The sequence below is a fragment of the Poecilia reticulata genome, chromosome 6 (assembly GCF_904066995.2).
Source record: "Poecilia reticulata chromosome 6, P_reticulata-male-v2, whole genome shotgun sequence".
NCBI lineage: Eukaryota > Metazoa > Chordata > Actinopteri > Cyprinodontiformes > Poeciliidae > Poecilia > Poecilia reticulata.
The window spans coordinates 9411531-9430388 of record NC_088835.1 but is presented as its reverse complement, the minus strand read 5'-3'; the positions used below and the strand labels follow the sequence as shown (position 1 = coordinate 9430388).

The 18858-nt window shown below is 40.8% G+C and overlaps 1 protein-coding gene across 2 annotated transcripts in view; it reads right to left on the bottom strand.

Moving 5' to 3' along the window:
• Positions 1-18858, bottom strand: part of pparab (peroxisome proliferator-activated receptor alpha b) — a 42184-nt gene that overhangs the window by 7002 nt on the left and 16324 nt on the right. The window contains exons 2-6 of one of the 2 annotated variants that reach the window (XM_008411129.3): positions 14519-14626; positions 14111-14359; positions 8517-8680; positions 5760-5898; positions 1161-1360 (exon numbers count right to left, since the gene is read on the bottom strand). In XM_008411129.3, coding sequence (XP_008409351.1) covers positions 1161-1360; positions 5760-5898; positions 8517-8680; positions 14111-14359; positions 14519-14549 — 783 coding nt within the window. In that variant the 5' untranslated portion in view covers positions 14550-14626. Of the gene's footprint in view, positions 1-1160; positions 1361-5759; positions 5899-6205; positions 6719-8516; positions 8681-14110; positions 14360-14518; positions 14627-18858 lie in introns of those variants that run through there. The other variant, XM_081607833.1, reaches the window with a different exon arrangement.

The window sequence follows — 18858 nt, the reverse complement described above, 5'->3', positions numbered from 1 at the left end:
CCAGGACGTAATGGGTGTTCTTTGCTTCTATTTAAGCTCCACAGCTGTTTGCGTAGGCTGCTAGCGTACCAGCATATTATGCTAGTTCAAAACAATGTGCACCTTTGAATTGAGGGGAAAAGTCAGGGGCTCACCAAGGTGTGTAGCAGGAGAACTTTAACCAGAAAACAGGACTTGCTAACACACAGCTCTCTGAGGAACGCGGCTGATGATTAGACATCAGGTTGATTTAAGAAGAAAAAAAAAAAAAATCATAAATGATGTTAACTCTAGGGCTTATTAGGAGCATAATCCTTATTTTTTACTCCTAGCAAAATCAAAGATTTTAAAAGTAAAACTATTGATCTACAAACACGCACATTTCCAACTGAGTACATCCCAGCTACTGCTTTCACCAGGCGTTTTGATCTCCAAAGGCTCTGAGTAACATCTACTGTATGTTTGAACACGGATGGAAACTTGCCCCGTCTTTCCCGACCCATTTTACGCCCACAAACATCCATCCGAGGAGTTTTCAACCAGCTCTGGGCTTTGGCTTCTGGCCCGAATTCAACCACTTTTTCCCCACTTCAATGAACAAAGAAGGAAAAAGAGAACGTTTGTAGAGACCACCCAGAGAGGGAGTCCTTTTTGTCATTTCTTGTGGTAAAAAAGATACTACAGACTTTGAGTTAAAACATTTTAGACATTTTTAAGACTAATATGAATGAAATTTACGACATGCATCCACAGAAATGTACAAACTTCATCCGGCCAACTGGTGATAAATTTCCATTTACCCATGATAGACAAAAATGCTAGCTAGCTAGGAAGGCTATGTTAGCAGTCATTCGCAATGAAGGTGTCTGAGAGTGACCCAAACTTTTGCCTGACAAGAAAGGCCAGAGAAAAAAAAGAAAAAACATACCATATATGAAATTAAGATGTTTAAGATTTGTGATTAAAATATGTAAGGCCAACTTACTTTTTTAAAAATTACTTTAAGGCCTTAATTTAAGACTTGTTATGGATGCGTGGACGCCCCGTATCACACCGAGACGATTCTTTGACTGCAGACTTCTAGAGTCGTCCGAAATCATTTCTTTAGGGAGAAACTAATCGATGTTTCCTGTGCAGTCAACGCCTTTCACTCACCAACCAACCACTTTAAGTCAACGTACAGGGTTGCTGGTCTTTCCGGTGAGTATGGTCCGAGCCTTGGCCTTGTTCATGTTGAAGTTCTTCAGGTAGGCCTCGTATATCTGCCTGGCCAGCGTCTTCTGGTCAGCCAGCTGGGGGTTCACCACCTCCCTCTCCCCCGTCACCATCTCTGCCTTGAGCTTCAGCTTCTCCGACTGGGGCATCCTGCCGAACCGGATGGCTGCGGAGAGTGGATTTAGAGGCAGACAGAGATTATTTTGCTGACGTTTAAAGCCTTAAAAAAACCGCATAAAAGAAACCAGCAGATGGCCTAAAGATGCTGAAGTTTGAATCTGATAACAGTAAGAACGTAGTAACACAGACTTTGAATTATGAATGCTAAATAATCAGACAACAAGCAGTCTGTTTTGTTTCAGGGTCGCTTTTCTGCACATAGATGCTCTGCGTGTGTTCAGGTGTGAAGCAATGCTTTATTCGTTTGGTACGCGTTTGTGGTGAACCGACATACCGGATACTATCGGTATAAATACGTGTACTGCTACATCCCAACTGATGATTGTCTGAAACTTGAAATTGAAGCAGATATACAGACAGTTACGCCGGATAGTGACCAAATATATGTAAACTTCTGAATTCGAGGAACGTTACAAAATACATTTCTAAAAATGATCTTGCTCAGTTTTCTGGCATTTAACAAAGAGAAATAATTTTGGAAATTCAAACTAATCCAAAACGAAGACAAGTTTGGCCTGATTTCATTTCAGAAAGTGAGAAAAAAATGTGTGTCTTTTTATTCAGCGTACGTAAATATCTGGTTTCAACTGTTTAAAAATGCAACAGGTTTTTAAAGTGTTTCTAAACACTGAGCAGATTTTTTTTTATGTTTCCATTTGTAATTTAATTATTTATGTTTTTTCATGAGCTCCAAGTCTTCCAGGTTTGAAGGCTTCTTTGCAATCACCGTAATCTTTAGGAGCCTCCTTAAAACATTGCTTCCAGGTCGAAGAAACGTTGAAAATTAACAATTTTAATTACAGATATAATTGACGATTTTAGCAGTGGTGGTAAGAGTGGATTACGTTTAGGTAAATCATTTTATTTCTCCTCTTATCTTTTAAACACTGCGTTGATGTCAAATCCTTGTATTTTCACACAATAAGATATCCTTTTAACCTTTCAGGAAGTATTGAATAAAGGCAGCACAAAACAAAGTGGGCTTCCTTTCAGTAAAATGTACTTCCACTCGTCCCTTATGAAAGTGCGATGGCGTCTCTCAGACAGGTTGATCCTATTTAGCTAATAATGGTGATTAGAGGTGACCTGTCTTTGACCCCCACCTCTGTGGTTTAACCCTATAAGAGCCTAATGCAGCATATAAATCTCTCTTTACCCAAGTTAAGACGGGTGTCTCAGGTTTTAATGGATTTGATGAGGCCAGGCTGTTGTCCACGTACGGATAAACAAACACACACACACACACACACACACACACACACACACACACATACAGTCACACACACACACACACACACACACATCTCCCTGAGAACACACAGTGTTCAGCTGCACCCTGCCTTTATTGTACCATAAAGCCACAGAGGACCTGATTTGTTGACCCGCCTCATGTTCGAGTACGGAGTGGGACCGAGCCGGGACGCGACTCCTGACCCGGATAACGACACTGGGGATGGAGGGGATCTCGTTATATTGCCGCTCACAAAGCAAGATCATCTGAAGACCCTCGGAAGGAGCTGAGTCGAATCAAGATGTGAAGTGATTGGCTTTCAGCTCGGTATTAAGCTCACTCCCCGCGAGCCAATATGAGCAGATGAAGCGTGAGGGGGGAGTGGAGCGGGTAAGGAAGCTGGGCACGGTTGGGAGACGGCCGGATCGGTTCTGTCCAATCGTCCGTTTCAGCGATCCGTCTTTTTAGCGGCCGGTATTGTTATTACCCACATTTGCGGTGCGAGAAAAAACGCGTTGGTCAAAAATGGCATTTTATTCCATTGGAATAATCTCACCCATAACAAATCAGCGTTTCCCCCACGGTCCTTCAGACAGAAACTTGGGCCTTTGGTGAGCCTTGTTTCTATTTTCCAGCTCTGACTGCAGACATGGCAACGTTAAGAGAGAAGGTATTCCCTCGAAGCAACTTACCAATTTATGAAGAGCGGCACTTACTTTCTTTACTGTCTTTCCCATTTTGAGGAGTCACCAATAGAAATGGGACTCTGTTGCCTATTTAATTAGATTAAATCCAAACAGACCTCACTTATCCCAGAAGGAAATTAAAGGTTGTTGTAACTCATATTATATAGTTTCCTTTAAAGAGAGAATTGTAGATCATCTCCTGTAGCAGTCTGTATTACAGCGGTTTTGAAGAAGCCTCTGAATGAAGACGCTCTGTTGTCGAGTCGTCCGTAAGTTTGCTGACGATGAGTTTGTTTTGTACTTGTGAGAGCACAGCGCCCTTTGATATCCCCCAAAAAACCAAAAACTCTTTGCTTATAAATGAACTTTCTCGAAACACCGACCGAATTAGAAAACTATAGTTTGCTTTTAAAGAACACTTCCGTTATGATCATTTAGAAATGTTTCCTAATTGTGCAGAGGGTCGTCAAGTTTTCATGCAACATGGAGATTCAACTGCGAAATCAATCAGTCGTCGATGTAAAATTAGCTGCATGTGCCGAAGACAGAATCAGATCGCTCTCATCTAAAATGTCTTTCCCCTCCGGTTACATTTAGGTTCATGAAACTTAATACACAGGCTGCAAGCAGGACCACAGCTGACTCAAATACTACGACAAGTTGCTGAGTAGTAAAGGACCATCAGCATCAAAGTTTCGACAATCTTCAAGAGCAAGTGAGTAAAAAAAAGAAAAGAACAAAATACAGTTTTTTTTGTCTCCGTACAGCGTGGAGTGCTGTATAGAAGTGTGCAAACTTCCTTTGTAAACCCACACAAACACACGTCAGTTATTTCCTCTATGACCTGCATCAAAGTACCTTATTTTTTTTTACGTCTGATCACAGTTTTGTGGTTGCCGGCCTCCTGTGTACACACAGCAACATTTACCAGAAGCTTTAGATTTTTTTCTAATCCTAAAGAGTGACTGGCTGCACTTTCAGAGAATAAAAATTTACTTTTACAAGCCGACTTTCTAAAACTATGTTTCTGTCGCAGTGCCAATACTAACAGAAAGTGTAAAAAAATAAAATAAAATAAAAGAGTAATCAGCAGTAGAGAGCAATTCATCGGGAGGTGACAACAGGGACAGGAGCTGAGGAATGACCGGAGAAATGCTGGGAAAAGATGCAGTTTGTTGCTGTTCAAGACACCGGTGACGACGACTAATGCACTTTCTGAGTTAACGCCTCGCGCTCGGTCAGATATGATGTTTCACAAAGTCGCTACAATGATGACGAACTTTTAATAAACTCTGGCCGAACTCCGGCTTTCAAAAACTCGGACGTTGCACAAAAATGTTGCAATTTAATTTTCAATTCGAAGGTTAAGGAGATAAATGAAAATTATTATTACAATTATTGGATTCAGCTACTTGCCGTGTTAACACTCAAGGACACATCTACATTAATGATTTTTATTTTTTAAACGTATCATGTAGTTTTTTTTTTAGCTCCAAAAATCCTGGCTGGCAGTTCTGCATCCAAGCATTTTTATAGAAAGTTGAGTGGAAAGAAAAAGTGTGGTACAAAAAGGTGTGCAAGCACTTCATGCTTCCCTCTGCTGACAAACTTGGTAGTGATTTCAGTTTCCAGCAGGACTTTGCGCCTGAACATGCTGCAAATATTGCCAACACCCGCCTCAATCGCCATGGTGACATTGTGACAAAGCAGAGAGGATGAACTTACTGAGCGTCTTCAGCAGAACCACAGACTAATTAATCACATCTATACCACACTAAGAATTCACAATATGTCGCGAAGGTGTCATCGTTGCAATATCAGTGTGTGACGGTGTGTTAGGAGTGCGGCAACGCAGCAACTTTGTTGCCGTATTTAGTGACTTTTCGGACTAAAAATTTGCATTGGCCAAAATCGGAAACAGCAGGAAAGACTTTTTAAATTGGTATCCAACGTTTGTGCAGCAGAAATTTTTGTGTTTGCCGCCATCATTTTAAAGATATTAATAAATGTTTCCAGAGGTTCTGGAAACCTGTTTTCTGTTTGTGCCGTTACAATTTTTAAGATTTTACAAAAAAAAGTTAGAGGTCACCAGAGGTCAACTCGCCCGCCCGCCGGCAGAAACGTAGCACCAACGTTTGACAAAAATTCCCTTTCATTTATAGAAGGCGCAGCTGTGAGGTATAATAATCGGTCAACAAAAATAAAGTTCTGAAATATATCGCTTGTATTTTATTTATTTATTTTTTATAATATACGAGTTTCATTTGATCTGTTATAAACCTATAAGCTGGTTGAGGTTACCAAGGTGCACGCTTTATAAATATAACACTAAACTGCTTTTAGCTACTGTTCAAGTTTCCATAGCAACAGCAGCAGCCTGCTCTGTTCTCTTAGCCGGCTTAGTGCGTTTAAGTTTTCTGCATGACAGTGTTGGCATTGCCCAAACACACACCGTCTGCAGGACTCACCGTTGTGGGACATGCCCACGGCCAGGCACTTCTGGAAGCGGCAGTATTGGCACTTGTTGCGGTTCTTTTTTTGGATCTTGCAGCGGCGTTCACACCTGTCGTACTCCAGCTTCAGACGGATGGTCCGCCGAAAGAAACCCTGCAGGAAAACAGACCCAAAGAAGAAACAAGAAATATATAATTATGTATTGTTTTTAAATTGGAAGAGTGAATTAAATTTTTTGGGCTGGAGAGAGAGAAAAAAAAAATCAAGCAGACCTCGAGAAAGCAAATTCCTCGCAACGTTTTGAAAGAAACACTTTGACGAGGAGTTACTTTTTCGTGAGATGCAACATCAGAAAACACTGTTTCTAAGCAATGTTTTTCTGAGTTACATCACTTTGAAAAGAGAAACGTTTCGCTCAGATGAAACATTTTTGCGTTTGGAAAATATAAAATAAACCAACCTAACCAAACCAACGGTTATCTTGTTCTCAATATTCACAAAGCAACATTGAACTGATTCAGCGGATCACATTAAATCCATTTTAGTCACAGGTGACACCAAAGCGCCGTCGCTAAGGCCCAGAAATGGTCAGAAAGCAAGAGGTGACCCGGGGTTACCGAGACGCTCGACCAGCGTGTTCAGCCCATGTTGAATGACTCTCCCCCACTAACCCCGGCGGGTCACATGCGAACCCAGGCCGACACGAAACAAAGGCGCCGGGACAGCACTTCGGCCCCGCCCCTAGAAGACGGCGAGCCAACGCTGCTTGTGTCCGGTGTCATAACCGGTCAGTGTGCTGACATCACAGGGAGTCGCATTTCTCCGCTGCGGTCAAAAATCCAAACCAGGGGCGTCTATTTGTGGGACCGCCGGCTCGTTTTACACAGGGATGTTCTTCCTGCAGGTGCCAAACTTTCACCTACCTACCGGCTACATGCAGAAACGCTGGTAGAAGCTGGAGTGAAGCGGACAAGCGCAAAATCTCTTGGAGCACTTGAGCTTTTTTTTTTTTTTTTTTTGCATTTTTGGCACAAATCAACCCAAAACGTCAGTATTGAGTTGAGATTTTTCTATGAGAAGGCAACAGCAGGTGGTGTGAAATGGCCCAGTTAAAGTCCAAATGACAATTTGTGGCGAGTCTTGAAATCGAATGTCTATCGCGCTCCGTTCAATCTGACCGAGTTTGAACAATTTTACAAAGAAGCAGCAACTTGAAGCTGTTTTTGTAGAAAGGGTGGCTTTAAAAAGTGTCGACTTGTGGGGGTAAATATAGAAGCATGCCACACTTAAAAGATGTTTTTAGCAACAAAAAAAAAAATATAAAAAATCTGAAAACCAGTTATTCTTTTCCTCACACTATAAGACATGACCTTGCATTGGTCTGCGAGATAAAGATCCTGTTAAAAATCTAACATTTGTGATGTTTGCACAAGCTTTTCTATTGCTTATTATTAAAAGTCTGCATGAAATCAGATCTTCAATCAAACGGACCCGTCAGATGAAGCCGTTTGATCTGCAGTTGTAAGTTTAAAACCCTAAATAAAGAAGGTTTTCAGACTGATCTGACTCAGTATTGACTGATGGGAAAAAGGCGGCGTGTGGGTTTATTTAGCAACAAAACAATGTCATGTAAATGAGATGCATCTTGATGATTTTTAGACGTCAATGAAGGTTTAAACAAACCACAGAGTGACGGCTTGGTTAAGATCAGCTGCACCTTCTGCCTTTGCTGGCTTTGATCAGGTCAGGTTTACTTCAGCAAAGCAAAGGTGTTGTGTGCTTCTGCAACATCACGCAACACGTTTCCTTTCTGACGTGACTTTCTACTATAGGCAGAGGTTAAAGTGATCGAGTTGACCTATGGCTTCTGCGATAAGCCGTTTTACAACACAAAACCACACATGCTCACCTCTACACACACACATACCTTACACACCTCTTGAACATTTTCCATATTGCAACCAGAAACTTTAGTTTACAATAAACTAACTTAAGTTTAGTTTATTGTAATGGGTGTAGAGTAATACAAATACATCTTTTTAATCCGTTTTTATATATAAATTTCATCAGTGCTTTGCAGAAACTTAACAGAACAACAACTGCAAGTCATTTTTGGAGGTTTATAAATGGAAGAAGGGTTCGATGAATGCGCATATGAAACTGGGGGGTTTGGTACCCCAAAAAAGGTTAAGAACCACTGGATTAAGCATTTATTGCATAATCTGGGATTAAGGCATTTGTTTAAAATTTCGTAAAAAAAAACCCCAAAACAAAACATAAAACCCACTGCTAATTGCTAAAGCCTGTATTTGTCTATATTTACACACATTAGTTGTAAATGGTTACAAAGATCCCTTTTATGTGAAGGTTCGGCTTCACATAGAAAGCCCAACCTGGACACAGAGCCGTCTCACTGCAACTAAAGTTCAAAAAGATTGAAAGGTTTCTTATTGTTGTCCTTTGTTTTCTCTCAGAAACAGCCGTGGGTCGTTCTACAGCGAGGCTAGTGAACAATTAACAAAGAGATTAGCGAACGAGTCCAAGTGAAGCCGAGCCCGATGTTTTAGAAGTTACATCAACACACGAGTCACAGGACAGGTTCTGGAGGCAGAGCGGTCGATAACGCTGCTATACAGCTTTCCTAATGTTCTTAGTTGCTTCATTGGGTTGATCATTAGCAAAAAAATAAACAAAAAAACAAAGAGGATGTTCAGTCAGGACTCAGTTTCCAATGTTTCACCAACATCTTCGCTAACGATGCAGCGACTCACCTTGCAGCCCTCGCAGGCGTGAACGCCGTAGTGGTAACCCGAGGCCCGGTCAGAACACACGCGGCACTCCAGATTGAGCGAAGAGGAGGGAGATAAGAGCTCCTCCTGGGTGGGAGCCATCCCGCAAACAACGGAGGACGGGCTGGACGCCGGCGTCAAGGCGTCTGCAAAACACACAAACAGTGACTGTGGCACCGCAGCTTTGACAACAAATATAAAAAAAAAAATAAAAAAAAAGTCAGATAGAAACTGATTTCTAAAAGACGATGTATCCAAAGTAGGACTCAAATGATTTATCATGATGAATCAATTAATGATGTAGACGTCAACTAATTTAATAATCGATTAATCGTTAACAGGAACATGCGGTCGGAAAAAAGACTATTTGCTAAAAAAGCCAAAAAAAACAAAACATTCATAGCAGAAATTAAGCGAACATTGTGCAAAACGGAATTGAATTATTTGTTTATTTGCATCTTCTAATATATTTCTAACCAGATGTAAAAAGACTTAAGTGGTTAAAAGAAACATCTGTAGAATGTGGCAATTTTTTATTCGATTAATCATCAAGATAACTGACAGAATAATCGCTTACTAAAATAATCGTTAGCTGCAGCCATAAGCAGAAAGATTAAATGGTATCCACATAAATATTTTTGTCGAAATAAAAAAAATAGCAGAAAAGGAAAGAGTCACAGTCTGCAAAAAGTTAACATTGTTTTTGATTTTGTTGGTAATCTGTAGAAATCGGCCAATCACACGCTCAATCAGCCTGATAAAAAACCCAAAGAGTAAGATCTTCAGCAGATAACAGGAAGGCGGAGAATACAGCAAAGTGGCTCTGTTTTATCGTTTAGTTCTTTAGAAAAGCCTGATTTCAGAAAAGCTGGGCGTGCAAACGATACCAACAAAGACGCTACGAACAGTTTACAACTTAAACTCTGTAATGTCTGCATACGTTTTAAAACAGCAGAAGTGTTTTACAGTGTGTGATGTCAACTGTGCTTCTAATATAAAATAGGATTAATCACGATTAACTGTGATGAATTGATTATTGAAATAACTGTTTGCTAATTTTTATAATCAATTAATTGGTAACCAGAAAATGCAGACTAAAAAAAAAGACGATTTACTGAAAGAATAACATAATCAGAGCAAAACATTACAAAAACATTTTGCAATCAAGATAAAAACTCTTGTCTGCAAATATGTTCTACCCAGAACTGTTTCTGTGAAAAAGTTCACCAAGTTCAAACTCTGTAAAGAAAATAAATCTATCAAGCACCCTTTGATATTGAAATATTAATCAATTAATCCAAAAACAGTCAACAGATTAGCCCTACACTGTACTGATGTTAAGTCAAGCAGAAAAAAATGATCTTTTCGCATGCCAATGTTGATTCTTTTTAGCCGCAAATGCACTAAAAGAAATACCAGGTTACTGCGTTTCAGGCAGTAAAATGTTCATTTTCATATTTGAAAAAGGGGATTAAATGGTTAAATGAAAAATCATTACGTACCAATTTCTTTTATCCAATTAATCGTCAGAATAATCAATTACTACAACAATTGTTAGAGTAATTATTTATTCTACATTACGAGTGCAACTGACTAATGTTCCCAAATTTTCTCATTTTGTATTTCTAAAAGAGAAATTGGCTAAATCTATATCAGCAGGTCACAGCAAATAAAAACATTTTTAAAAATTGCCCAAAGCATCTCCACATGAAACCAGATTTAACACTACAATCCTGTTTTTGCCTTAATCCACAGACTTCGCATTAATTCAGTAACCTTAAGATATTTTGAAGCGAACAAAGAAAAAACTATTAACTATTTCCGCCTTAGTGAAAACATTTGCTGTTCTGATCTACCAAAAAAAAAAAAAACCTGTGAAACTCAAAAAGATTTTTGACCTTTTTCCCCTCAAACAAAGACACTTTGTTCCATGATAGCAACCGTTTACACTGAGATCTCAGCATGCTAGCTGCAACAGCATTACAGTGGTACACAGGGAGCAGCAATGATCAGGTCACAGGACTTTAGCGCGGGTTGCCAAAAACACTCGTCTATTTTCACCGCCTGAGCGGAACATGGCTGGCAGAGCCTCCTCGGTGCCCACAAAGCACCGGCGAAGTGGTGCAAAACAGTGGCTCTAAGTCAAGCCACATGAGTTTAGGTGAGTGCTGCCAGGCTGGGGATAAGCAACATTTGGCAGCGGCCTGCGTTCCAGCCTCGTGCAAATCCACATGTTTCATCCGAGCGAGGACACGGAGAACATGCCAGCTCCGAACCTTCACCGTCTCTCCACAGATGCATCATAAAAGCTGCTAAACCCCCTCCCAGCGACTCTTCCATGACATCATCGGCATTCCTGCCATTGCTTCCACAGTCTTCACTGCGTCGGCAGGCCTGCGCCGACCTTAAAACCTGCAAGGTGCCGACAACATTATTATTATTTTTTTTTTTTTTGACAGATTCGCCGGACTTCCGACGTCTTTTAGTAGGGAGACGCAGCAGCGAAGCGGATGTTTCCCGAGAGATCGTGTAGGGTGGCAGAGGAATGTGTGAATTCCTCACCGAAGAAGGGGGAGGAAGAGAGAGTAGGAGATGAGAGAGGAAGCTGTGAGCGCAGGAGAGAGAAGGCCAACAGGAACGAGGGGGACTGGGCCAGGAGAGCGTCTCATTGGGTAATCAGGAAAAGACTACAGTTAATCTAAACCCTTTTTGCTAACAGGCTTTAAGATGTAGGCCAGTAGAAGAGGCTGAGCAAGAAAAAAAAAGCGGACTGGGAACGCATTGTAGTGCAATCTTAATGGAGGTTAAGAGACAGTGGTGTTTTCCCCGAGGTAAATCAACTTTAAGACTTTTTAAAACTTTATAAATGCCACTCTGAGTGACATTTAAAAAACTGTAAATATAAAGAATTCATAAGGCTTTCTACAGTCAGTGTAGTGCCAAGTTTAAAAGTTTTTTTTTTTTTTTTCATGAATTTAGCCTCATGGGTTGACGGAACAGAAGTGAGCCAATGGTGAAAACGAGCTCCCTTACGTAGACATGCTAACACGCGAGCTAGTGACGCGACATAAGAAAGTTAAAAATGTCAAACTTTTTTTTTTTCCACTGTCGATACTATTGCGTCACATGAGTGGCGACGGCTTTTACCCGTCGCAGTCGTTTGTCATCTCTCGTGCGTTGAGCGAGAGCTAGCTAGCTAGCTAGCTACTGAGGGTGGGGATGTTAGCCGCTAACGGCAGACTCAATCGCTTCAAAACACAATGAAGATGTCGGCACACGACTCAAACTTTTCCCTGACAGCCCCGCTCCATGAGGGGAAAAAAGAAAACTACACGAGATTAAATAGACCTGATCAATTTAAGACGACAACCATGTTTTTTGTGCATTTTATTTGGATTTGATTGACCAACTCAAAGTAGTGCATATTTGTGAAATTGTGAAAAAGAAGAATGCATGTCTTTTTTTAGTTTAAAAATAAAAGTCTAAAAGGGTGGTAAAGGCATGGGAAGTCATTTTTCACAACCCATGTAAGTGTGAAAAAGGTGCCAAGATCAGAAGAGAGCAATACTGAACTATTTGACTGTCATGCAAAAAGGTATGCGTGGAGGACTTCTCTGCTTGCGTTACCTAGGACAGTGTTTTTCAACCTTTTTTGAGCCAAGGTACATTGTTTTAATTGAAAAAATCACGGGGCACACCACCAACCAAAAATGTAAACAAAGATACTCTGTAGCCGCCTATATTACATATATAGTCATTCTTATCAAAGTGTCTTGAATAGGAATCAAACAAACACAAAAAATTATTTTTATCATATTTTACATTTCTTATTTCAAATTGCACTCAACATGTCCACTTCAAAAATACACCTGAATAATGCCACAACACTGTCGTGTGTGATGTATGAATGTAGTAACATTCATGCATCACTAATTCTCGTTTTAATGTAAAATGCTCTGTACCTACTGCCATGTAGTGATAATAAAATTATTATTATATATAATTATTAATATATATTATTATTACATGATTACGCTGCTAGTCACTACTACAGCAAAGACAATCAAAGATGGCATTATTTGCAGATAATTAATTCGTTTTCAAAAAATCTTTTAAAACCAATTACCATATCTTCCGGACTATGAGCGCACCATACTATAAACCGTAGCTTCACATTTTTTTTAACCCCCCGGGAAACTTGCATATATCAGCCGCACCGGGCTACAGGCCGCTGGTATATCTGCCGCTCTCGGTTTCCCAGCAGAGGGCAATGTCCTAACAACTGCTGGATATATTAAGGACGCAGTTCTCAGTCTCCAAATCCGGTTTTGTTCACGCCGAGTTTACGTGCAGCGGCTTTATTTCCCTCCTGTACTGCCAGATCGATACTCCTCAACTTAGAAGCTGCATCATATGAGTTTGAAAACATTTCTCCGTCGTGCCTGCTGCTAGCGTGTGCTTGTTCTAAATCAGTGGTCTCCAAACTATGGCCCGCGGGCCGGATCTGGCCCGCCTCCACATTTGGTCCGGCCCCCTGAACAATACCAGAGAGCATTTAGATTTTTTTTCATCTACCGTATTTTTCAGACTATAAGCAGCTACTTTTTTCCTAAGCTTTGAACCTTGCGGCTTATATATGGATTTTTCTTCAACCACCAGGGGGCTCTTTAGCAGGAAGTGAATCATTGGAAGTCAAAATTGGAAATAAAAGCAGAAAACGCCCATTAAAACGGAATTAGGTTTTAATAGGGAATTGAAATTTGAGAATGTTGTTGATCAGTTAAATAGCATTGAGGGGAAAAAGAAGATTTTTTGTTTTTTTTTTAATAATACTGGGATCATTATGAGAATTTGAGGTAGAGATATTAGGATCCAGTAGATGGCAAGCTGCCGTTGAAATCTAAAGAAGAAGAAGGAGGCACCCATTTTCATTTAGCACATGCATGTGGCAGACACGAAGGATCAGCACTTTTACTGCTACAGTTACTGTTCGGAAACTACCGTAATCAGTTCAGTTAAACAGTTACAAAAATGTCATGTTTACCGTTTTTTTTTTTTTTTTAACTTTGGGGTTGCGACTTATAGTCCAGTGCTGCTTATAGTCCGGAAAATACGGTATTTATTTCATTAATAGCGTTATTTATTTCCTGGATTTTTTCTGTGAAGAACCCAGAGAGGTTATTTGTGCTTTCTGGAAAACAATAAATTTTTACATTTAGGCACTCCTGCAATCGTCACACTTTTTCAGTTACAAACCGACTCCGGCCCCCCACCAGAGAAGGGAAAAGTTATGTGGCCCTCACAGGAAAAAGTTTGGGGACCCCTGTTATAAATGAAAATTAGCGCGTTCTTCTTTGATTTCCAATTTCGACTTCCAATGATTCACTTCCTGCTAAAGAGCCACCTGGTGGTTGAAGAAAAATCCACAGAAAAGCCGCATGTTCAAAGTGTAGGAAAAAAGTAGCATCTTGTAGTCCGGAAAATACGGTAGGTGAAATTGGATAATTTCCATGGCACACCTGACGATCACTCACGGTTCACAAGTGTGCCACGGCACAGTGTTGAAAAACACTGACCTAGGATACTGGAACCTTCAGACCCGTTGTGGGAGGACTGGTATTCCGTGACGTCGAGGGAGCTAAGGGCGTCCTCGTCAAGGGATGTGGGGATGTCCTGAAGCGCCTCCATGCTGCCCATGAAATCGTCATCACCACACAGGGGGCCATCCAGCACCGAGTCCTCCAGCGGAGACGGGGGCTGGTAGAGGCTCTCTATGTCGACCATTGTGATGGTGGTGCGTGCTGGTGGTGCCGTCACACATGAGACTAAAGGCCAGAAATCAGAAGAGGGGAGAAAGAAAGATTATTCAGACAGATAACACAAAAAAATACTGGCACACACCATCAACGATGTATTTAATGTTTATTTTCACCATCTAATGGGATTGTGGGATTTTCTCTTTGCCTTACAGGACAATTTTATACCTGGAAAAAGCCTGCCACAGAGGAAGGGCATCTTTTTTCTTTTCACATCTTGAATTTTTCTAGGTGAGGTTGGATCAATTCCTGTGTGGTAATGTGATAGAAAGTAACCTGCACATCAAACAACAGTCAAATGTTAGTTGCGTTATAGCAAATAGGAAACCAATGGGAACAACAGCAACTCGGTCACGTAACAGCCATTTAACGCCACACTGCATCGTCAATGGACGACGACATGAAGACGGTTCTGCAATGTCAGTAGCTACAAACCTCCAAACTGCACGTGGCAAATCAGATTAGCTCAAGAACATTGCATAGAGAGCTACACAGAACAGGTTTTCATGGCCAAGCATCTGTAATGACGGCTTAAATCACGTTATACAAGACTTTATATTAGAGCAACGAAAAGTGTCAAAATCAATCTTGCTTTAGCATGACACCATTGGACTTTACAGTAGTGGGAGACTCAATTGCCTCCATCTGCCAATCATATGGACGAGTCTACGAAACAGACCTTCCTCATCCAACATCGGTGTTTGGCCTCACAAATGCAATTCTGGAAAACGAATCAAAAATTCCCATCAACACAAGCCTAAACCTTGTGGGAAGCCGTCAAAAACGAGTTGAAGCTGTTACAGCTATAAAGAGTCGGCTAATATCATATAAAACCCAGGCTTTACTTGCTAAGCGCTATTTGTTTGTTTTAGTTGGAGTTTTTAATACAAAGTGACAGTGAAGACGGGTTAAGTCAGGTTTATAGCTGATGCGTTAAGCTGGGAACGAGGGGGATGCGCACCAATTGTGCCGTCCCTGCACACTGGCCTCTCAAGCTATTATTTCCAGATTATGATGCCTGCTTGTGCACCTCTGAACTTTTGTAACTTAACATTTTTCTGTACTAAAACGCAGTGGGCCGCTGGTGGACCGCCTTAGCATAGCTACCAACCTGGTCTGGCAGATTTTACGGGGGAAATTCTGCCTATGAGTAAGAATGGGATGTCACTCAATTTAATTTGGGTGTGAAGGTAAGTGACCAATATCCTTATCAGCATTAACAGCACTGACTAATGCATTTTTATCTACAAGTGCTCATAATTCAATACCGTATTGGTTAATTCAGCCCTAATGAGCAAGACACCAAATGGTGATGAACCTGAATTGGCAGAGCACAGAGAAATCTAATCTGCATTATTAGTATCATCTCCAAGATGTTCAATCTATGTATAACACCTACATAGTGTAGCGTGTTAAAGCATAAACAGGCAGAATGAGGAACTGATACACAATGCGCCAAGACTTTATATAACACAATACCATTTCTTACATTTCAATAAATATAACCAATGATGAGTGACGCATCATGCGCTGTGGTATTTTAACATTTTAGTACAACATTGTGACTGTATTTAGGTATATATATGTCACTGGGCCAGTGACATGTATACTGCGACACTGGCTTGAGGAGACTTGATAGGTTGGCATGTGTAGCTGATGAACTCTGCCGAACTGCTTGATGTGAAGATGGAGAGAGCTACAGAGAGGACTGGACGTCCATGAAGAAGTGGCAGCAGGAATACTCTGTAGATTAATAAATGTAGCCCCTAAACATTTGCTTGTCAATCTTCAGTTATCCATATTCATCAGACACTCCAAAGAAAATCCAATGAGAGGAGGAGAAGTGTCAAAAGATGGTGTTTTTAAAATTACCGTGTGTCATGTCACCACGTTTAGGTGAACCTGATCTTGTCCTGTAATTTGTTACAGTTCAAATTTATTTCTTCTTTTATCCACAATATTCTCTTGAGAGCTGTTGTCCTCATTTTTTCCCTTTCCCTCCACCTTGGTCTTTTTTACTTTTAAGCACTTATGGGGAACAGTGGCAAAGCATGAAACTGCTCTCACATACACTCCTGATCAAAATCTTAAGACCAGTCAAAAAGTTGCAAGAATTTGCATTTTGCACTATTGGATCTTAAGAAGGTTCCAAGTAGATCTTCACAATATTAAAGGAAAAAATCAGTGCAAGAGACAAGAACTTTTGAGCGGGGAATTAATTGAAAATTGCATTTACACTCAAACATGATTTTTTCAGCAGACCAAAAGTTTAAGACCATAGTCTTTAAAAGCCAAAAGCTGTGCAAAAATCTGGATTCCATGTCATTTTCTGTCAAGTCTTTACAGTGTCAAGACCTCCTGATGGCAAAAGCAAAAAAGCTCACCGACTTTGAACGTGGTAGGATTGTTGAGCTGCATAAGCAAGGCCTCTCACAACATGCCATCGCTGCTGAGGTTGGATGCAGTAAGACAGTCATTTTGCATTTTTTAAATGATCCTGAGGGTTATGGAACAAAAAAGTCAAGTGGTAGACCCAAAAACTTTCACCAGCTCTGAGCTGCAGTATCCAATTGGCTGTCCGTCAAGACACGGGACGATCCTCTACCCAAATTAAGGCCATTACTGGTGCTGACTGCAGCCAATAACCATCAGACGGCATCTGCGAGAAGGGCTTCAGAAACAAAAAACGTCTTCAAAGGCCACGTCTTCATCAACGCCATAAAATTACCCGTTTAGACTTTCCAAGGGTGCACCAAACATGGGACATTGACAGGTGGAAGAAAGTCGTCTTCTCTGACGAGAAAAAATGTAACCTTGATGGTCCTGATGGCTTCCAACGTAACGGCATGACAAGGAGATCCCACCTGAGATGTTTTCTAAACGGCACAGTGGTGGGGGCGCCATCATGATTTGGGGTGCGTTTTCCTTCAATGGAACAATGGAGCTTCAGGTTGTGCAGGGGCGTCAAACAGCAGCTGGCTATGTTGAGATGTTGCAGCGGGCATCCCTCATGACTGAGGGCCCTCATCTGTGTGGTAATGATTGGGTTTTACAACAGGACAATGCTGCAGTTCACAATGCCCGCCTGACAAAGGAGTTCTTCCAAGAGAATAACATCACTCTTTTGGACCATCCTGCATGTTTTCCAGATCTAAACCCAATTGAGAACATTTGGGGATGGATGGCAAGGGACGTTTACAAAAATGGACATCAGTTCCAGACAGTGGATGCCCTTCGTGAAGCCATCTTCAACACTTGGAGCAACGTTCCCACTAGCCTCCTGGAAACACTGGCATCAAGCATGCCTAAACGATTGAAGTCATCAACAAGAATGGTGGAGCTACTAATTACTGAGTCCTTTTTTTTGACACTTTGATTTCTGTTTTGGGGGGTTTTCGGGGGTTTTTGAGCTATGGTCTTAAACTTTTAATCAGCTGAAAAAAATCATGTTAGAGTGTAAATGCAGTTTTCAATTAATTCTCCGCTCAAAAGTTTTTGTCTCTTACGCTGATTTCTTCTTTTAACATTGTGAAGCTCTACTTAGAACCTTTTTAAGATCCAATAGTGCAAAATGCAAATTCTTGCAGTTTTTTAACTGGTCTTAATTGATCAGGAGTGTATTAAGCATTTCTGTAAAACTCGGGCGCTGTAGGCGGATGGCTGAGATTCCATAAAGGAGCGATCATACCAGTTACCTGCATTTCTCCTGACTAATTCCTTCCTTCCCCACAATCCTAATGATTACTAAGCTTTATGAGCGAGTTGGGCTTCTAGCCCAATGGGTCCAATCGACATAATAAATGTATTATTTAATGTATCATATTTATGAGCGAGCGTCTGCAGTTGTAAAGAAAGTTTACCTTTTGCACAAATTGTCCGGCGGACATTCGCTTTGAGTCCGCCTCGACCAGGCGCAGTCCTCCCAAAGAAGTATGTCAGAGGATGTTGGAGGCAACATGGACTGCTACTGCGCATATTACATAACAGGTAGTTGCCAGGTAACCAAAGAGTAAGTGATTGATGCCATAGTGACGAAACGCATCATTATCGTTTTATTGCCCAGCCCTCTCTGCCGGTACTGCTTCAAGGGACGAAAAATAAAAGTTTTGACTAAAATTTGTAAATATAACTGTCCATTAATAAACAACTGATTGGGATGGGACAAAGTCATGGTGGTAAACATTTTTTCACTTTACCACAGCAAACTTTGATTCATTCAATTTTGTGTGACAAAATGCAAAAGGACAACTAGCTTTTATCGCCATGTTTCACAGTGTGGATGTTTCATCGCATGAAACATCAGCAGAATCAGACAAAAGGACATTGAATAGAAATCCATGCCAGAAAAAATAAATAAATAAATAGGAAGTAGACAAAGGAATAAGTAATGGGCTATCACATAATGATGTGAAATGTGGAAAAAAATTAAGGGGGTTTGAAAACTTTTTACCGTTTTCACCTGAAAACCTTTTCAAACACATTCATAACTGGACTCATGACACCTCCCA